The sequence below is a fragment of the Leucopleurus acutus genome (genome assembly GCF_964270905.1).
Source record: "Leucopleurus acutus genome assembly, chromosome: 2".
Classification (NCBI taxonomy): Eukaryota; Metazoa; Chordata; class Mammalia; order Artiodactyla; family Delphinidae; genus Leucopleurus; species Leucopleurus acutus.
The window spans coordinates 2,805,339-2,827,740 of record NC_139143.1 but is presented as its reverse complement, the minus strand read 5'-3'; the positions used below and the strand labels follow the sequence as shown (position 1 = coordinate 2,827,740).

General features: G+C 43.4%; 1 protein-coding gene across 3 annotated transcripts in view; it reads left to right on the top strand.

Annotated features, from left to right (window-relative positions):
- The window catches only part of NR5A2 (nuclear receptor subfamily 5 group A member 2), a 128,517-nt gene extending 108,358 nt beyond the window's left edge, over nt 1–20,159 (top strand). For all 3 annotated transcript variants that reach the window (XM_082833062.1, XM_082833064.1, XM_082833063.1), the window contains exon 7: nt 17,100–20,159. In XM_082833062.1, the coding sequence (XP_082689188.1) occupies nt 17,100–17,347 (248 nt within the window). In that variant the 3' untranslated portion in view covers nt 17,348–20,159. The remainder of the gene's footprint in view (nt 1–17,099) is intronic.
- The last annotated feature ends 2,243 nt before the right edge of the window (nt 20,160–22,402 follow it).

Here is a 22,402-nt window from a genome sequence, read left to right as displayed (position 1 = left end):
ATGTTTCTTGGTGCTGTTATTAGTTAATAGGCCATTCACCATAAATATACAAGGTCCCTACCTTACAAGCTGAAAATGCTCAGATGGCCCTTACAGGATAATATGTACTTCCATACATCCAACTGATTTCCTTTCCACCATGACTTTTGTTTTAATCAGAGAAGTAAGAACTGTTCTTGATTAGATGATGAAGGATTTGTTTACTTTGAAATAGTGACGGTAAACAGTTGGTCTGGTCACCTCATACAATCTAAGCTGTGTACCTTTTTAAAAAGAGACATCTCTATCCACCAATGTCATATTCGTAGAGTTTAAAATAAAGCTCAGAAAAAGATTTTGCTTTTTTCACTATTACACAATAGACTGGGAGAAAGACAGCATCTCAAGAATCTTTTGTTTGTTTGTTTTGAGATGTGTTTAATGCTTTGAAGAAGTGTTTCTTTAAAGTTGAGGAAAGGGAAGCTTCCTTATTTCTTCACAACCACAGCACAGTTCACTCTTGGAAGAACCTCACCGGTTCTGGAGTCGTTGTTGCCTTTGGTCACAGTCAGATCAGCTCCCAGATTGCTGTTTGTGGTCTAATGTCACTCTGGAATTTTAAAAATTATCCCCGATTTTCTCTGTTAATGAAGGCTGAAGGACAACAGATAATCGGGAGATTATCCAAAAATCAAATCTTAAACAGCTATTTCAGTCCTCTGCTTCACAAGATGAGAGCTGTTATGAATACCAGCTGTACCTTGGAGGCGCTGAGTGGTGTGGAGCTGCCCGTGAACTCGATGTGGGTCCAGTCACTGGGCCCCCACGGGGCACAGGGGAAGAGTATCTGGTGTTTTGTCTCATGTACTGAATACTTAAGGAAATGTCCATGAGACCCGGCAGACACCACGCAGGGCTCCTCCTCGGGGCCACGGGAGCGACGCCCTGACTGTGGGAATTAGCACAGTGAGCAGGTCGGCAGCTCAGCATCTCCACCGCTGACCCTGACCCTTACCAGAGCCGCTCTGGGGGATGCCTCGGGTCAGGAAGAACCTTCTCTGCACCGGAGATACTTCCCGCCAAGGAAATATCACTGGATGAAATGACTAAAGATACTCTACGGCCTGGGCACCGTCCTGCCTCATGGGAATGACTGTTAAAATACATTTAAAAGATGAGGAAACTGAGGCTTGGAACCTGTTCCTCGTTCCAAGGTCAGCCGGCCAGTGAGAGGTTCAGAGATTTAAAATCACCTCTTTTCCCTTTTCCCAGAGGTGGAAACGCAAGGATCAATAATTACCCTAAATAGTCAAGCGTGGCTATAATACAGCCCCAAGAGCGCCAACCTCTGCCGACTCTTAAATTCATGATACCTGGGTGTGGAAAGGTATGGTCACCACCTATTCATCGTTCCCTTGCTCTGCAGGCTTAGAACTGAGCACAGTATTGTCCAGAACAAATATGATCAAATATAAGGTATTGTATTATCAGCGCTATCACTGTCTTAGCAAAACCCACAGACACATCGAGGCGGGCAGGTGGGGTGTGGAGAGCTTCCTTTGCAAAATGTTTCAAGCTCTTAAAAGTTCTGTCTCATCTTTCCTGTTACTTTCTCTGCCACATCGTTACACAAATACAAAACAAATCGGTGATGGATTTTCTGTCTTTCACCTACAAATATATATCCTTAAGCAGTTGGATGAATGATTCACTTATGTCCAAAAAATTGACAAGTATTTGGCGTCAATGATCTTGTTAGGTAATCAGTTTCCCTTCCCCCTTAGTTCTCACCCCAAAGACCTCTCTTTTCTTTTTACAGTCAAGTGATTCAAAGTAAGTCTTGATATTTTTTTTCCCCCTTCATTCAACCTCTGATCTTATTGAGCGGAATTTTAATAAGCTGAGGAAAATGATGGAACGATAAGTAACAAGTGTATCTAGCTCTTAAAGAGAAGTTTTATTTTAACGCTACAAACTAAAAGAAGAAGCCAAACAAAAAAACCTTGGATGTTTAGAACAGACGTATACAAATTTTAACAGCTCTCATATGGGCCTGAAGTTGCAAGCATTTTCCTGATTGTGATGTTACTTTTTAGCACAAGTGGAAACAGAACGTGCGAAGTACGAGAAACCGCACTAATTCAACTTGGCAACAGAAAGCCGAATTCACATGTAATTAAAGAAATGCAATTTTAGTGATCTCACCCCAATGCTTTTTCCAAAATAATAGAGTTATCACAGCGGGGTACAATGAAAAGAAGATTGGGAACATCAGATGCAGCATTAAAAACTTCCCAATTCTCACAGGTTTTCCACCCAATCCTATCATTCATCCATGGTGTGTCTTTCTCAGAAGGCTGGTGCCAGGAGTGTTGGGGGAGGGGAGATAAAATAGATGAAAAGGCTTTGATAAAAGTTCAAAGAACTAAACACATGTTTCATTCTCAGAAATTGTAAGACACGCTAAGCCTATATTTCATAAAATCCCTTACAAAAAGCCTTTAACAGTTAAAAAATGGATTTTAGAATAGATGACACATAAACAGTACTTTTAATTCCTTGAATTTTGATTCTGCTGCTGGTTTCAGATAGAGTTGATTTCCCCGGAGTTAGATATTCACAGTGTGACTCAGAAAGGCATTCTTTAAACTTCGGATCAAAAATAAAACGCAACTTGCATAGAGCTCAAGTAGCTGAGTGTTAATTCGTGCACCAACCACAGACAGTGCTGGCGTTTCCCATAGTCTATTTCTAGCCGTTTGGGAGGCAAAATTCCTTACCTTGTTACACGTTCTTGTATCAACTTAACTGTAATGTGTTTCCTTCTTTTAAAATAACCAAGACTTACTGTTTCAAATGATGCGTGTGTTACATTCACGTCTTGGTTTCTGTTGAAATGAGTGGGATGAGAAGTGGTGCACCGGGTGTTGTGTTTGATTCTTTCATATCTAATCACAACTGCCACTGGGCGGGAAGTATGAGAGCCAAGTCACAGCAGTGATATCCCCGGGGCCCTATCACCCGGGGAATCGGGTCGGGAGCACAGCTGGATGGTGGAGACACATCTATGTCTTTCTGGCACCAGACAGTCCTACCGTCTGGTGGCCTTGGTACCAGAGAAGATTCCTTGAGGTTCCTGCCCAATCTGCTACAGGCCCTGAGGTCTGAGTAATACAAGCGATACAGTATAAACTGGTTATTTGGGGCAGATTGTCGAATGCCTTTTTTTTTTTTGACATTTCCACCCGCTCTTTAGTTGGAAGGAAACTTCTCCCTCTTCTCCCCCGCTCACCCGGACCCTTAGCCCTTCTCATCCCTGGCCCTTTCCATCCCTCGCTGCCTCCCAGGCCTGGAAGACACAGAAAACAGGCTGGAATCAGCCTTGTGTGTAGAACAAGCCGCCCCTGGCAATGCGATTGCGCTGCTGCCTGTGGACTAACAAGAGCCCCTTAAAGAAAAGGATTTCTGGGCTTCCCTGGTTGCACAGTGGCTGAGAGTCCGCCTGCCGATGCAGGGGACGCGGGTTCGTGCCCCGGTCCGGGAAGATCCCACATGCCGTGGAGTGACTGGCCCCGTGAGCCATGGCCGCTGAGCCTGCGCGTCCGGAGCCTGTGCTCCCCAATGGGAGAGGCCACAACAGTGAGAGGCCCGCGTACTGCAGGAAAAACAAAAAAAAAAGGATTTCTTTCAAATGCTGAATTATGAAGGAGTGTTGATTGTATGGGTAGAAGTAGCTAGAAGAGTACATCTTCTGTCTTCCGGACTATGGCTCTAACGTGGAAAAATGTTTGAAGTCAACTGTGTATTGCAAATACAATACCTTGTTTACTAAATGTACATTTCTATTCTCAAATGTTACCCTTTCTTTTTTCTCTTAGAAATAATCTCTCCCAGGGTCCGTAGGAAAGTTGTACAACACTAACCAAAGCTGAGTACGTCGGACTGAGTTGGACTGTTTGTCACTCACTCTGCCACAGAATAATATTTTAACTGGCTCAGCTAATATGGGATCCAAGTTCGTAAAAGTTTGAAATCAAATCATTGAATGCAAATACGGTCTTCATCCCAAAGACGATAAGAATGCCTTTAAGCTAATATTTTTAACAAGAACGGTTGGACAGCCTCTCTTGTAAATTTTATCATACCTGAGGCAGTTTTCCTCATTCGATTAGCTGGAAAGCTGAATTTATCCTGAGGCAAACCAGACATGGAGGCCAGGCTAAATTCAACAACTGGAGCTTAAGTTTGGCTTAATATATCCCCACTTGCATCTGCCTGTTTAATTCTCTTTCATATGATAACGTTGGTTTATTCATAGGCCTGACTTGCCTACGAACAAACTGAAACCCATACCTTATTCGAAGAGAATAAGATAGCTTGGCCAAGACGGCAGACTTTTCCTGAGTGGAAATCAAAAATGCAAACGTATGATTCAAAAACTGTTTTAGAACGTGACTACGAGAGTGTGGTGCGGAGCTTTTCTCTGAAGAAGGACAGCTTTTTATGCATGTGGACATTTCCTATTCTGAGGGGACAGATGGTCTTTATAACAAGATAAGGACCCAGGCTCCCAAGGCCGGCCGGCCAGGGCAGCTGCAACTCGAAATGCTACCTATTTTATCAAAACATTGTATGTATTTGCCCTTCATATTAAGTCTGTTTGACAGACAGCTTTATTTGAAATTTAGGGGGAAACCGGGAAATTGTCTCATCCTGTGCCCCTTTAAATTCTGTTTCCTGGTTCAAAATATTCCATCGATTCCCAGCCAGAGACCTTTTTTTTTTTTTTCCCCTTTCATTCTCCATGCATTTTTATGTGGCTTTCAGTATCAAGTGGCATGTAGAGGTTGATAAAACTCACAATCTGTTTCGATTCTTGATCTTAAAACCCCTGTAGTATAGCCTTCCTTCCTCATTTGTATCCCTCGGAATTCTGCAAAACAAATTGCAAATGTATAGAGAGAAGGAAAATAATGAATGTCGTATGTCAGCGGTCGGTCCCTGACGTAGCACACAGCCCCCAGATAGACTTTTCTCAACATCTTCAGATTACCTACCACTTCACAACATCAAACAAACCAGATGGTCTTCCTTCTCCTACACATTGAACTCAGTTTCTTCAGTTTTGTATCGAATTGTGAAATTATTTTGAGTCAAAAATTCCTCATTGTTTAGAGAGGAATGATAGAAAATGTGTTCTACTGTTATAGCTGAAATTGGTTATGAGTGTAACCAAGTGAGGAACTCTGAAACTGCCTGAGGGTCTAGTAGCTGGGACTTGGGCTCGTGCAAGGTGTTCAGTCCATCCTTAGGGAGTTACTCTGCATATGGTTCATATTCATGGGACCTAAATTCAAAGTAGCAAGTTTCCTAGGATCTATATTGGGCATCTGGGCTTCCACGAGGATGCCGTCTAGGAGGAGAGGCAGGAAACAGGGACTGTAGGTTCAGGAAGGCCTTCCAGACACAAACAGGGCGAAGATGGATGTGTGTAAATTAATGTGAAAATGTATTCTCGTTTAACAAGCGTGAAGGGGGTTCGACTTGGTCCAGGCACCGTGCTAGGCCTGGGGAGGGGTGACCGTTCCCAAGGTCGAGATCCCTGTCTTCACAGTTGACAGGTAATCAGGTGACATCCAGCGCCCCCTGTGATGGGCAAACGGAGATGGGCTTGGGGGAGGCTTCCTGGAGGCCGGAATGTCTGTGCCAAGGCTGGGGGACATTGGTCTGAAAATCGGTGCAGGAAAATTAGGAGCTGGGACAGGCTCCCAGAAACCAGGGAATGGAGCGTGTGGTGTTACACACCCAGGTTTGTGATGCCCGCTAGCCATTCAGGCAGGGTGTCCGGGAAGTGGTTGGATCTGCAGAACTGCAGCCTTGAGCCTGGGGCCTTGAGTGCGCGGGGAGGGTGGACGGCGCAGCAGAGGAAATAAATGTTCTACACGCAGAAGGTGCAAAGGAGGCAAGAAACGCCGGCTGCCTTGGCGCTGCGGGCAAAGCACCCAGCCAGGATCCCCACTGAGACAGTGTCCCTAGAAAGCACAGCACAGGGTGGGGTTGGTGCTTTTTGTTTACGATTATGAAACAGTTCTGCAGGAAGCAAAGTCTGCCGTGAATTTGATATGGAAGCATAACGGCATGTCAAAGGCCCCCAGAAAAAAGAAGAAGAGAAAGGAAAGAAAGATTTTGGTTTAGGGCCAAGCAGTATTTAACCAAGAAGTGTATTCTTTCATTCATCCCTCACATATTTAGTGAGGGTTTTCTCTGTGCTGTGCACTGGCCTAGATGCTGGGGCTCAGCTGCAAATTAGACCAAGTCCCGACCTTCACAGCTTTCCTTCTTCATTTTTATTTATTTATTTGGCTGCGTCGGATTTTAGTTGCAGCACGCGGGATCTTTGTTGAGGCACGAGGGCCCTTCGCTGCAGCGCACGGGGCTTCTCTCTAGTTGCGGTGCGTGGGTTTTCTCTTCTCTAGTTGTGGCGGCCAGGCTCCAGGGCAAGTGGGCTCTGTAGTTGTGGCATGCGGGCTCTAGTTGAGACACACAAGCTCAGTAGTTGTGGCTCGTGTGCTCAGTAGTTGTGGCACGTGGGCTTAGTTACCCTGCAGCACGTGGGATCTTAGTTCCCTGACCAGGGATCGAACCTGCGTCCCCTGCATTGCTAGGTGGATTATTCTTTCCCACTGGACCACCAGAGAAGTCCCACAGCTTTCCTTCTTGTGAGGATGACAGGCAAGCATAACAATTAGACAAATAACCGTATACTGTAAAGTCAGTCAAGCATCAGTAAGAACGTACAGTTTAGGGATGTGAGGGAAGAGGAAACACAAAGATAGCGGTCACTACGGCATCTGGAATTGGTCCATGGAAGGAATACACAGGTAACCTGGAGGGTGTCGGTGGCCATCTGCTTCTGCAGAGCAGTGGATTCTCAGGTGTCTGTTACATTATGTTTAATAACCTACACGTACAGTACATTATTCAATGTTTAATTGAAGAGAAAATTTTTTTTTTTAATTGAAGTATAGTCGATCTACGATGTGTTAGTTTCTGCTGTACAGCAAAGCGACACAGTTATACGCATATACACATTCTTTTTTATACTCTTGTCCATTATGGTTTATCCCAGGACACTGACTGTAGTTCCCTGTGCTATGGTAGGACCTTGTTGTTTATCCATCCTGTATATAATAGCTTACAGTGTGCCGACCCCAACCTCCCGCTCCACCCCTCCCCCAACCCCCTCCCCCTGGCAACCACCAGTCTGTTCTCTACAGAACATAAAATTTCTCGCCTTCGCCGCTTTTAAGGGTACAGTTCAGAGGTATTAAGTCCATTGACGTTGTTGTCCAACCAATCTCCCAAACTTCTTCCATTTTGCAAAACTGAAACTCTGTACCCATTAAACTACCCCCATTTCCCGCTCCCCCCAGGCCCTGGCAGGCGCCCTTCTGCTTCTGTCTCCATGAATTTGACTGCTCTGGGTACCTTAGATAAGGGAAAGCATGCAGTATGTGTCTTTTTGTGACTGGCGTATTTCACCTGGCATAATGTCCTAAAGGTTCATCCACGACGTCAGCCTTGTTGTCCACGTTGTATCAGAACGTCCCTCCTTCTCAAGGCTGCTCACTATTCCATCGTATGTAGAGACCACGTTTTGTTCATCTCTTTACCCAGTAATGGGCACTTGGGTGGCTTCCACCTTTTGGCTACCGTGAACTGTGTGTCTGTGAACAGACACGGGGCACGCATAGGTCTTGCACGCGTGGCATATATTTTTAAGGCAGAGTCAGGAGCCGGAGTGATCAGATAGTGGGGCAGCGCTGTTTTAGAAATGGTTCTCCACAGAGGCTTCTCCAAGGGGCTGATGTGTGAGCGGAGTTTCGGGTGACGTGAGGGAGAGAGCCCCACACGATCGGGAAGAACCATCCCGAATGCAGGAACAGCAAGTGTGAGGTCCTGAGGCAGAAACAAGCAAGAGGACCGCTGTGTCCAGAGAGGAGCCCGGCGGAGATGTGGTCTCAGGGTTAGACTGGGGCAAGGATGTCCGACTTATCCTGAGAAGGACATGTCTGTAAACTCACGGAACAGTGTTTTGTTCGACGCATTTAAGTGACGCCGTTTGTATCCAATCTATAATCTGTAGACTTCCGGAAAGGGTGCCTGACCCGTGTCAGCACCCGGAGGCAGCTTTGCAACTTCTGCAAGCTTTGTCCTCAAGTTCATGCAAAAGCTACACCCTTCCTTGTAAAGGGGGGCGCTGCTAGGACATAAATGAATTCAGGTACCATTTACCTGTGGCACGGTGTGTCAGATCATGGCTGCATACTAAACAGAGTTTGAAATAATTTGTAATTCAGGCCAAAAACCATCTTGGAGAATTGAAGTCCTATCCAGACCGTTGAGTGAAAGCGCAGGTGATGGGGTGGGTGCAGAGCGATGCTTGTCCCTACTTGTTTGCTGGCAACACCAATCCAGCACCTTCCTTCCAAAATTTGGGCTCATAGTCATGCAGTTGTAGACTCTTAGAGCTGGGTGAAAAGAGATCGTCAAGTCCAGCCCTTGCCCTTCACAGGCCAGGAAACTTGAGGCCCCAAAGAGTGACATGCTCGTGATCTCACAGTTGGAGACAGAATCAGGACTAGAAATCACGACATTTGATTAGTGAGGAATGTTCTTCTCCTTTGGGAGAAAAACCACTGCCCCTTGGGGGTGACATATTATGAACGCAAAACTGACAAAAGGGCAGGCCCACTGCGGGCGACATTCTTTATGCAATGGTATTTCCTGAGCCTGTACTTTTCAGCAACCATGTGAGGCACTGCATTAGTAGCCTTTTGTCCAGAGTGTCATATGTGTTTGGGGAAATTGGGCTTCAAAATTAAGAAAACACGGTGGAATATCTTTAACTGAAACTTAAGCCTTGACCATGTTTTCCTGAATACTCTTTGTGATTGAGGATAGGATAAACTTGCATGTAATCCCTCTACCTTCCATTAATTTTGGAAAACTGCAACATCAGAGATTCTGTTTTGTCCATGCAACTTTATGGCAGGAAAACGATCACATTGCTGTGTAGAAAGGTTACCTTCCAGGTGTGTATTGGAAGCAAACAAAATCTCCAAATTTTATCAGTAAAATTATAAGAAACATAAGGCCCCGTGAGTATACAATGCTTGTACACTTTTTAAAGTTTATTCATATTTAAGGTATCATTTTACTCTTCAGCGATCCTAAGAATTATTTCCCCATTTTGCAGATGGAAAAACTGGCTCAGAGGGGACTGAGTGACTTGCTTGAAACTAGATTAGACCACCATTCCTGTCAAAAATCAAGTGGCTTTCAGACTTTTTAAATTGATGAAACCCCCTTTTCTAAATATAAAGCAGGTTAGAATGGAGAAAGTTACTTCGTAGTCCCAGCACCTCCACAGCCCCGGTGGCAAGGGCTGGGCTCGGGCGTGCCCAGAAAAGGCCCCCTGGAGGGCGCCTATGACGCTGGACTCTACTCAGTGTCAGCTGTGAGTATTTTTAACCATGATCTGTGGCATTAAGACGATTACAGTGTGTAATACGTCAATATAAGTGTCAGGAGTATGTTATTTCATTCAAATTCTCTGAAAATTTCATTTAGGGATTATGAGACCCTTTAGAAACTGAACTATTGGACCAACCAGCACACCCCTTTCTCCAACCCCCGCAGGTGGCAGGAACTTGTGGGCTGTGACGTGGGGGGAAAGCTCTGGGACTGGGATGTCCCGAGCCCTTTGGGGCTCAGGTCCCACCTCTGATCTCGTGGGGCAGAGCCCAGGGGTTTCGAGGGAGACACCAGTTCCAGCTCAGGACATGTGTGACTCACTGAACCCCTCTGAGCCTGTTTCTTTCCCTGGAAAATGAGAATCATACCTTCCCTGTAAGATTCTTCACAGTATTAAATGAGATACGTAAAAAAAATCCTGTGCACGTTGACAAGCACTTGCTAAATGTCAGCCGCCCCCCCCCATTCTCTGGGTGTGTCCTTAACTTAGAGATCATGGAAAAGCTGTTTAATCTCTCTGAGTCTAAATGTCATAACACCTGTAATGCCTTCTCAAGAAAGAATCCTTGGCAAGTTGGCTGTGTCCAGAATCCCACCACTGACCCCTTCTCTGTCCACACGATCCCACCGACTCCGGGGGTTTCATCCATCACCTGTCCGCTGACGGCTCCCAGATCTGGACACCAGGCCTGCCTCTCTGCTGCGTCTAGACCTGTATCTCCAGCCGTCTCCCCTACCTCCCTAGGGAATGTCCCGCATGCTCCTTAAACTCAACCATGGCTGCCCCTCCAATCTGCTCCAACTCCTGCTGGAGGGACGGCCACCACCTGCCTACCTGCCTGGTGTCATCCAGGACCTTTGCTCGCGATTAATCCGGGGCCAGCAAGCTCTGTTGAGTCACCCATCTTGATGCCTTTCGAGTCCATCCCCACCCCCATGGCCACCGCGCTCGTCACCTGTATTCCTGCGACAGCCTCTCCCCACACCTGCTCTTTCGGACTCAGAGAGCTGACCGCGTCCTTTCTTCTTAAGATGTTGCAATGCTTCTGCAAGGCTTCCAGAACAAAATGCAGACTCTGTCTGGCGTGCAGCGCCCTTCACAGTCCTAAACCTTAGGGTCCATCCTTACTTTACACCCTGCTCTCCTCCGTGGAAGGTAAGCCGCTTTGCGGGGCTCCACGGACCCCGTTTCCTGTCTCAGAGGCTTGGTGTGGGGGTCGCCGTCTCCTGCCACCTTTTCCTCCCCGTGTTGCTCAGCTCACCCGTTTCTCAAAACCTCTCAGGTGTCACTTCCCCCAAGAACCCTTCTTGCCCCCGGGCCCTGGGTTAGGCGCCCATCCTGTGTGTGTCAAGGGCACCCACTTCTTGTCTCTGAAGCACTGGACACAGAGATTGTGTCTCTTATTCCTCTATCTTCAACACCTGGCACAGGGCTCTTTGAATGAATGAATGAACGAATGAATGAATGAATTCATAGACTGTGTATACATAAGGTATGAAAGAATAAGTGAAGCAGAGTAGCATGTTTTGTAACTTAAGAAGCACCAACCAGTTGGAAGGGCTTCTTTCTACATACAGAAATAATACGTATGCTGTATGTCCACATTTTTACACACAGTTCCTGTCAAAGAGTTGCATTTTCTTGTTAGTAATTTATATATGAAGACATTGAATTGTATGTTCTGGTCGCTAAAAACAGCTCTTGGCTAATACTCATACACGTGTGCACACGTATACACACACACATTTATGTAAAGGACTTACCGGTAATTAATTTAAAATCTTGAGTTTAAGTTTTCCTGGAAGCAGAGTAGAATCTAATCTCAGGCATCTGCACTAAAAGTGTCCTGTCTGCCCATCTCCAACCCCTAAAGAGCCCTCACTATTAAGCGAACTTGGTTCATATGAAAAGAGCCAGCATGTTGCTATCCGGAAGTTCCTACAAAATTATTTACACAGGGCTTCCCTGGTGGCGCAGTGGTTGAGAGTCCGCCTGCCGATGCAGGGGACACGGGTTCGTGCCCCGGTCCGGGAAGATCCCACATGCCGCGGAGCGGCTGGGCCCGTGAGCCATGGCGGCTGAGCCTGCGCGTCCGGAGCCTGTGCTCCGCAACGGGAGAGGCCACAGCAGTGAGAGGCCCGCGTACCGCAAAAAAAAAAAAAAAAAAGAAAAATGATTTATACAAATTATTTAAATATAGCCCTTTAAAAATAATTTTAAAATGAATTCCTTATAGAAAATTCCTTTCCTTTCTCCTTTGCTGTCCTATCAAAGGAAAGGGTCTTCTGAGGACAAATTGTGAGCCAGTTTACAGATGTCACCCCTCCAAAAGCCACAGGGGGAAGAAGTGTCCTGCGGGTGCAGAATGGTACCTCTTTTCCCCACTTTTGTATCTTTGAAAGGACAGGATGAGATTTTTTTCCCCACGTGTGGAAAGTGAACAAAGATAATTATATTATTGGGCCATTTGAGTCTCCCGGCCCCCCAGCCTCCTTGCTCAGCAAAGGACCAGTCTCTGAAAAGAGTGTGCTGACCGGGAGGATTTACAGCCTGTGCCGCATGGCAGGTACCAGGGAGATAGAAATCAGTATCTTCATCTTCAGAAAGAGCCTGAATGCCGCGTAATGACCGAAAAGCCAGCTGTAATATATTCAAGAAGACCTAAGGGTTTACTTTCCACTAAGGATGGAAAAAAAATCTGAGTACCCCACTGTGAGCTTATCATAATGCTGCCTCACATAAAAAGTTGGTAATTAGTCCCTGAGTGAATAAAGTAGAATAGATGATAAGAGATTGATACTTAGAGGAGAAGCTCAAAATGATTTTGCCAGTCATCAAAATTTAAAGGCGCTGGAGAAAGGGTTGGATGCCTCTGTCTGTTTACATACTGTTTCCAACTCAGAATCTGTAATGATAGGGTTCATTAACTTGCGTTTCTAAATTGTATTAAGATGAAGTTTACATAAACGTCAAAGAAAAACGTAGTGTGCCGAACGCGGGAGACTTTGGGATGAAGCACCACAGAAGAACTGGGGGGAAATCGTTCATTCACGAATTTCCTGTGTTATGGACTCCTGGTAGGGATGAGCTAAGACTCCCAAGCGTGCCAGCACCCATTCATTAGAGGAGGGCTTGGTTGGTAGGGGAGCACCCCAGAGGAAATGGTGAAGGTTTTAAATGTATTTTATGTTTAGTTTTTCAGGAAAGGGCATTGAGTAGCATCAAAAGGAATTCTATGAGCATTGTGGGAGCACATTTAAATTTCTGGACTCTTCCTAAAAAGTACATACAAGTGAGCTACGTGAAAGAGAAAATTCCAAGCCTTCAGAGAGGTGGTGGCATCTGTGTTTTGGAACTTCTCCATTGGCTTTTTTTTTTTTTTAAATTCACAATTTTTGTTGTTGTTGTTGTTTGTTTTTTTTTTTTGGTACGCGGGCCTCTCACTGTTGTGGCCTCTCCCGCTGCGGAGCACAGGCGCCGGACGCGCAGGCTCAGCGGCCATGGCTCACGGGCCCAGCCGCTCCGCGGCACGTGGGATCCTCCCGGACCGGGGCACGAACCCGTGTCCCCTGCATCGGCAGGCGGACTCTCAACCACTGCGCCACCAGGGAAGCCCTTAATTCACAATTTTTAAAGGTTCTATTCCATTTATAGTTATTATAAGATATTGGCTATATTCCTTCTGTTGTACGATGTATCCTTGTAGCTTATTTATTTTGTACGTAGGAGTTAGTACCTCTTAATTCCCAGACCCGATCCTGCCCCTCCCCCTTCCCTCTCCCCACTAGTAAACCACTAGTTTGTTCTCTGTATCTGTGAGTCTGTTTCTTTTTTGTTATATTAATATTCACTAGTTTGTTGTAGTTTTTAGATTCCACATATAAGTGATATCATTACAGTATTTGTCTTTCTCTGCCTGACATGTTTCACTTAGCATAATACCCTTCGCGTCCATCCACGTTGTTGCAAATAGCAGAATTTTATTCCTTTTTATGGCTGAGTAATATTCCATTGTATATATGTACCACATTTTCTTTATCCATTCATCTATTGATGGGCGCTTAGGTTGCTTCCATATTTTGGCCATTGTAAATAATGCTGCTATGAACATTGAGGTGTATGTATCTTTTCGAATTACTGTTTTCATTTTTTTCAGATATATACCCAGGAGTGGAATTTCTGGGTCATGCAATATAGTTCTAGTTTTAGTTTTTTGAGAAAGCTCCATCCTGTTTTCCACAGTGGCCACACCAATTTACATTCCCCATAGTGGAAAACCAAGGTCTGCCTGTCAGACCGAAAATGAAAGACACTCAGGAGCCCAGGGGCTCACAAAAGAATTCACCACAGGATTCTTTGAACAGAACACACTATTACATTTAAAATATTTCTGGGAGAGGTCTATTGTATAAATCAGTTTTTGAAAGCTGCTCTCAAATTAGAAAAAGAAAGGAGATAGACTTATAAGATACGTAACAGCTATAAGATACATAACAGCTAATGTAATAGGTCATTTTATAACCAATCAACCTTGGACAAATACACCACTAATATAAAGCAAACATTAATTGGAGAAATCCCTGGGGAAGCCTTGACTAAAACATATAATATATAACATGTCACCCGAAGATGCTGGCAGTGTACATAGGGAAATGGACGATTAATAAAGGAGGGCAAGATGCAGTGAGAGAGACAGGAGCTGAAAGAGATAAGCCAGAGCAATGATCCAGGAACTTCTTGGTCGGTGAATGAGAGTAATTCAATCAAAATCTTTTTCTTTCTTTCCTTCCTTTTTCTGGGGGCCCGTGCTGCGTGGCTTGTGGGATCTTAGCCCCCGACCAGGGATTGAACCCACGCCCCCTACCGTGGAAGGGCAGAGTCTTAACCACTGCACCACCGGGGAAATCCCTCTTTCTTTCTTTTTTTTGACCTTGTAGCTTACATATCAGAATCTTTGCCACTAAATTACAAATTGCCTTTACAGACATGGAAAACAAAATAGACATTCAGTTAGTAAGTGCCTTTGGGGCAGCTAGCAGCATAACTTTTTTTGTGTTTAATGGTAAACACCTTAAAAACACAGTCTTTTCTTTCAGAAGGAAAATTGCATGTATTTTTAAACTTTGGGGAGAAAGGTGGCGGTTTGGACCAGTATTCACAGAAATTATCCAGCAAATGCTGATCTGAAGATTTTAATGATTATATGTACTAATAGTAAGTGAATAAACCAGAACTTACGATCCATCCTTTGTTTTATGTTTGTTAGCAGTTGTCTGTTTTTGTTTTTGTTTTTCTTAACAGAATCCCATAATTTATCACAGAACGTTGAACCTCATTCTCAAAAAATACATTTATCAAAACAAGAAGGTCTCAAAAACAACTTTCTGAAAAGACTATTATTCCTTTATCTTGCATTTCATTCCGTGCAAATTCCTCCCCTATAAACTTCTGTGACTATTGCTAGCTTTTCTTGCTGTGAGAATATCTTTCATTGTAGCATAAAATAGTGTGCTCCGTTTCGATTGTTTTCCTATGACTGTGTTAAAATCACTGTAACACTGGAAGTTGCTTGTTTGGTTTTGGTTTTTTTTTTTCAACTTCTTAATGGTAAATAAAAGAGAAAACTAAATTTTTCCTTACGTTTCATGTTTAAGTTTAAATGTTTTCTTTAGGTTGAGTGGAGGGTAAAGGGAAACAACGCTAAGAAGTTGGTCAGAATTCAGATGAACTGTTTTTGCATTACCCGTTCTCTGCTGTGAAGCTTTAGGAAGGACTGATGTCTGTAAGCAGAGGGTGAGCGTCTGAAAGTATAAGAGCATGGCATTTTTCTGTCATCTGGCCAGGTATAGCGTAGTCAAGGTACGTCCAGTTGTTTACATTTTGTAATTTTGAACCAAATATAACTAATATTTCTAAGTATTTGAAATAACTTAAAATAACTTTTAAGACATTTTAGATGAGATAGATGGAAACTGCTTTATTAACTGTCAAGTACCACCTGGGTACACCGTCCAGTGGGTAACAATTCAAATGTCAGTTTCAATGCCACAGGAAGGCGTGAGCTCGTAGCGTAGCATTTGTCTGTTTGTACATCTCATTGATAAATAATCAAATATTTCTGATTCTCCCATCGTACTTTGACATAGATGTGATCCCGAATGCTCGCACTATGTCGGTCCTAATTCCCCACTGTTTTTAATTTGGGCCAGAGATTTGGGGACGGAAAGGGGGAAGCATGTGTCATGCAAAGTTACGGCTCAAACTGTAAACACTGAAATCATCCTGGACACACTTCAACAGCAAATGTAAGGCAGCCTATTGTAACAGCATTTAGAGATACCAAAGTGGACCCGCACATACATACAGGCTAAGGTTAACAACACAGAGAGACGAAAATATTGGATAAGAGTTATTTTGGGAACTCTTAACTGAGTTTAGCACATTTAACCTTTTAGTCATAGTATTATGTGGTTTTCTATAGAATCGTTCTTATTTATTTTTCTCCAGTTAGAAAATAAAGCGGGGGGAGGGGTGGATGCATCTGTTTACCTTCTTAGCATGGATGTCTGTAAACACACACACATATCCATGCCTTTCTTCCAGAGGCTTCTATATACACATTGTGTAAAAGTTGTACAGTTAACATAAATAAACTCCACAAGAGAAATTCCACCACCACCGTTTTCCCTTGCTCACTGTCTGTGTGTGTGTGTGTGTGTGTCGGTCTGTCTTTTGACTCTGTTTCCCCCTATTCAGCATTTATGAAGACCTATAAGGCAGAGCATCTCCAGGAGTTAGGCTGGGTGGATTGCCTGCATCCGTCTCCTCTGTGTGAGCGACTCATGTCCAGAAGGAAAAAAAAAGTGAAGTATCAGACTTTAGAAACCACATTCAGGTTAGAGGGTGCCGGCCATCCTGGCTTGAATTCCGCCTAAAGGACAAGGCTTTCATTTGCTAAAGATCATTAGTCAGCGAGACATATATTTTAGAGAGTTCCCAGCAGCGACTGTTCCTCTGGCAGTCACTGGAGTGTACAGATGGTTCATTAGCATAGGCTAGACAAGTCAAAGGCTTTCAGAATCATTTAGAAAATGTCAAACAGAAACAAGAACCCTGTCACTTTTTATTAGAATTAACTACATCATACCCTGGACACAGATTTCACCTTGGGTCAGAAAAATTAATACAGAATTCTATGAATTGTGTCATATACTGGGTTAAGATAGGTCTTCCTAGAGGGACTCATTTGCTGGCAATATATTATGATCTCTCTGCTTTAGGAATCCTTAAACCTTTCCTTTTGTGAGATATGAAAAGAATTGACCTTGCTCAGAATCCATTGGTGTCTAATTGATTTGGAGGTATAGGCAGAATTTCAACAAGACATTCTTCTAAAGCTCTTTTGTGATCGTTTTCCCGGGAAGCTTGGTGAGTGGGGCTGACTGAATATCGAGCATTGTAGCAAGTCTGCTTTATGTCGGGAGGAAAATACCTCCTTTAACTGAACACACTGCTGGGGTGAACAGGAATTAAAACATCATCGAATTATTGTGGGGTTTTTTGTTTCTTTTTTTAAATCCAGATGTCAAAAACCTGGAGAACTTCCAGCTGGTCGAAGGTGTCCAGGAGCAAGTTAACGCTGCCCTGCTGGACTATACAATGTGCAACTACCCGCAGCAAACAGAGAAATTCGGGCAGCTGCTACTCCGACTACCTGAGATCCGGGCCATGAGCGTGCAGGCCGAGGAATACCTCTACTACAAGCACCTGAACGGGGATGTCCCCTACAACAACCTGCTGATTGAAATGTTGCATGCAAAACGGGCTTAGTTACAGCCCCTAGGAGCGCGGCTTCCAAAACACAAAGAGACTGGTGGGGGAAAAGAAGAACAGGAAGAAAGGGAAAAAAATAAAATAAAATACTCTGAATGGCTCCAAGCAACACGAATGAAACACTTGGTTTAAAGATATTGAATTTAATAAAGCATAATAAATACTTCATAGCCAATAAGTGATGAATCAGGGTATTTGTATTGCAGACTGTGAATCAAAGGCGTCACATCCCCAAAGAATTCCGCATAAAAGACGTTGGAACGGAGTGAATTGAACTCACGGGTGGATCCCAACACCACATTAGGATGAAAATGGACAGAACCGTTCTTGTATAGTGAAACTGATCTCCGCTGTGAAGGAATCTAGGAACCGATCTGTGTTAGCCATTAGGCTTTTGCAGCGGGGGATTTGAGCTTCCAGAATTCCTCCGTGGTAAAGCGGAACTGAAACCGTTCTCAAGAGTTCGTCAGCTGCACCGATCATAGCCCCTTCCCTCTTCCTTTCCAGGACGCAGCACCTTCTGTCCCGTGATCGAGGAATCTGTACTAAGGACTAGCGCTCAGCCACACCCACTAGTAGCTCCACCAAATGATGAAAAGCCTAATCTTCAATGTCTGTGTCTTAGACCTGCAAACAGCTAATAAGAACAGTCTATGAATATGTTAGCTTGCCATTTTGACTATGTTCTGGTTTGTTTTGTCATGTGTTCATGTTAAAAAAAAGAAAAAAAGCAGGCAGTATCCCTCTTCTGATCTTACCTAAAGCATTAATTAATAGTAAGGGCAACGAGTACAAACTTCGAAAGCTTTAGCTCTCGCATTGTAGGATTTCATAAAAATTTCCAGCAGAAAGGCTTGTTAGACTACATCAGCCTTTTTAACCATCCAGGTTTGTAGCTCATTAAAAAATACAACATGAAATGTATTTTGCTGGGATGTCAAGTAGTCACAGTTCTAAATAGTTGAAAACAAAACGGAAGCATGTTAAGCCACGCGAAATAAAGGAAGGGATGCGCAGATAAGTTGACTCGTTGCAATTGATCATCCCCTAAACGCAGAGAGGAAACGGTGATCTTTACGTATGGCCTGGAAAGATAGTAAAGTGATTCAGATCTTCCCCAAAAGGGAAGGGAAGAGAGTGATACTGACCTTTCTAAGTCTAAAAGTCTGCTGTTGAACAAATTGGAGGACAGAGAATTGCGAAACAAACTCTCCAAACGATGCTGTCAGTATTATTCACAGGCGATGCCACAGATACAGAAGTCTTGCCTTACTTCACAATTCTCAAAGGTAGCTGTGCAGATGTGGATCAACATTTGTTTAAAATAAAGTATTAATACTTTAAAGTCAAATAAAATAGAGTGTTTACATTCTTTAGGTCCTCTAGGGGGAGGGGGGAACGTGTGATATGACAAAAGAGCTAAAGCAGTAATTACCTTAATGTTATTTTTCTGATTGGTAATTATTTTTAACAGTACTTAGTTATTATATGTCGTGAGACACTAAAATCAAAAACGGGAATCTCATTTAGACTTTAATTTTTTTTTGAGATTATCGGCGGCACAATCACTTGTAGAAACTGTAAAAAAAAAATGAAAGTTATCTCCTAGTCCCTTAATTTTTTCATAAATGTTTCTGGCTTTTGAATAGTTTATTTATATTGTATATCATAGTTTCAACTGTAGACAATTATGATGCTAATTTATTGTTCCTTGGTTTCGCCTTTGTCTAAGATAGCCAAGACTGAAGAAACCAAATATATGTGTTTATTGTAGCATGTCAAGTTAGCGGAACATAGTTCAGAGACAGAGAGGGGTCTTAATGAATTAAAATCATTCACTTGATTAAATGTCTGTAAATCTTCATAATTCTTACTGTAGTTTATTTAATATCTATTGTAAATTATGTGACTTGTAACCTCCTCTGTTTTCAAGTAAATTTAACAAGGGTGGAGTCTTACCTGGTTTTTCTTTCCAAGCGTTGTAAGTTGTATACCAAAGATATTAGTTATCACTTCTGTGTGTACAAAGAGGATTATTTTATTATTTTTATTAATCACCTCTAATACGCGTCCATGCGAAGGGTACCCATCAGCTAAGCCGGGCGTCCACAGCCCCGCGTGCAAAGCTCGGTCACCCGTGTCATCTCCGTGGCTCAGAGGACAATGGGAAAATAGAGTCCATACCCAAAGCAGTGAATAAAACAGCGGCATCTTTGCTCTCCCCAGTTAAAAACCAGGTTGGAGGGGAAGAGTGTCAACAGTTAATGAAATGGTTCCATCAATGGGTATGGAACATGGGTGGAAGCAATTTCGAGATTTGGGGGATGGTTATTCGGAGGGTCCTTAACATTGCAAAAAAATGGTAAAAAACAAATACATTGATGCCAAAAGTCCAGGTTTTAGAATGCCAGCCGCTTGGCGTCCGTGGCCCACGCGAAGCGCGCGAGCGAATTTTCTCTCGTGTTCATCGTTAAGTGGCTTACAACCAGACATTGACTTAGCAACTGCTTCATCAACTACAGGATTTATTAGTAAAAGCAGACTCAAATATGAAGGTTTGGGGCTTGGCCTGGTTTATTATCGTTAGTCTATGTTTATAAACAGAAAGTCTGTCATGTCTGAATATTTGTCTTACGGATCTTCTGCTGCTCCCTTGGATCTGAACCCATGCAAATGTTTAGAGTGTGAAGTTGGTTCCTTGTTGACATTACTTACTGTATCAATGAAATCAAATTGTCCTGTTGGTTCTTGCCAGGAATTTCTCAACAAAATGGAATTTTTTTTTTCAGTATTTCAATAAACGTTGATATGCCCAGCCTGATCATTTTTAGAAGTTTTTATGGTGTCCTCATTGTGTTGGGTTCTAAAGCTTCTACGCAACTGAGATCCTCGACTAGGAATGGAGTCCAAAGAATTCCACACGAAGAGATACTTTTCCTTCTCTAGATGCTTTCTCAGGTGGTCCAGTGTCCTCAGTTGGATACTTGAAGCATTGAACTCAGTCTGTGCGTCACCTCTCCATACATGAAACAAAGTAATTTGTATCATTAACTGTTACAATTGTTGGCAGAAATCTCTTACGATATCTGTCTTTGTAGAGCTCACTGTGCCCTAGTCACGTGGCCAGGTGTTTGGTTAACTCACATAATCCTCAGATCAGCTCCACGAGGTATCATCCAGCTCTTACAGCTTCTTGTTCAAAGTGATACACTAGTCTGTGGGAAGTGTGGCTCTAAGACCCACGGCCTTAAACGTGACAATATGCTGTCGCTAAACGAGGGGTTTGCTTCAAAAGGAAAGGAAAATCAGGCATCAGGTACTAAGTTATTGATATTTGATATCAGTGTTATCAATGATATTATTAATAAAAGCCTTTAAATTTTTTTGGAGTTTAACCCTAAAATTTAACATCTTTTTGTTCTAGACATTAGCCTTCTCTATTTATTTATTTAGCTATTTATTTATTTATGGCCACACGTTATGTGAGATCTTAATTCCCCGACCAGGGATCAAACCCGTGCCCCCTGCATTGGAAGCGTGGAGTCTTAACCACTGGACCGCTGGGAAAGTCCCTAGCCTCCTTCAATACCATTGAGCCTTTGGAGCTGTTTGAAGCAAGAAAATACCTCCACAATCCATTTTGCAATTTAACAATGATCTCTATTACAAAATAGTGCAAGGGCCACAAAACACTTAAGGCTTATGATATATGGTGGTCCAGCCCTCCCCCTTACACACCCTGTTTTCCCCTCCCTCCCCCTGCCAAGACCAGCAGTAGGTGTCATGCCTTTGCCAGGCAGACACTGATTCTTCTTATGGTCCCAACAAAGGATACCGAGGAATCAGATCCAAAACGCCATACCTAGAGTCTAGTAGATTGCAGAGTTAAGATTTTTAATCAACTAAATAGTGGCCCACAAAACACGTCTCCCTTGTCAACCTCTTACTAGGAAGAACTTAAAAAAAAAAATTCTCGCTGACATATGAAAAAATATGTATATATTCATACTTAGTTGGAAACTAACTTCACATATAGAAACGTGTACAGTTTGATAAACTTTTACATATGTATACACCCGGGTAATCATCACACAGGTCAAGGAAGACATAGCACATAATTCTTTTAATGTTTTTATAAGTGGTTATATACATTTGTTAAAAAATTGGTGGAGGGGGAGTCTTTCTGAAGCCCAGCCCGACAGCCAGCAGAGGTGATTCTGAAGAGCAGACACCTCACTCACACAACTTAGAATTTCTAACTCTCACAAAGTTGTTGAATCCATCAGCATGAAGCAGCCCCTGAGGGGGGGGGAAGAAAAAAAAAAAAAGGTTCTCGCTGATGTGCATTTGATTGTTATATTCGATATTCACAAAAACTGAAGAGGTTTGTGCCTTTAACTAAGTTTGACGTTCGGTTTGAAGCCATCTCTGATGTATATTTTTATGAGAACCATGTGGAGAGTTTGTTCTCCATAACACAGGTCAAAATGCTACAACACTCAGTGATCTTGACATTTCCCTGGAATAATAAAGACCAATTTTCCTTAAGGCTGAACAGGAAGTGTATGGTTTAGTCACTCAAAATAAATATTCCTGCAGTACTTTAACTGTTTCACATAGGCATTTGTTTTATGTTAAGTGAGGAATTAATAATTCAGTGACTGAGCTCAGGCTGTGATGGTGGTTTTGTTTGTAGAAAAGCTTAGAACCAGTCTGTGAAACGTCGCATATTTAATTGTTGCTAGGAAAGAGGGGAAGAGGCAGAAGGGGTGTAATTAGACTAATCGCTGAGTATCCCTGATGTGAGTTTGACACTAAACGGTCAAGAAGCCAGTAGACTGGTGATTGCTGGGCCCTTCACGCTCCCCTCCTGAGCTGAGGCCAGCATGGGGCGGACCCTGGGTGCCCCAAGAGGTCTTGTGGACCCCAGCCCAGCCTCCCTGGGACACTGGGCTGAGACTGTCCCCAGGACCACGTCTCTGAGACAAAGCCAAGGGGAGACAGGAGGCATCCTTCCAAGGGTGACTTTTTGAAAAATTCCATTCATTCATT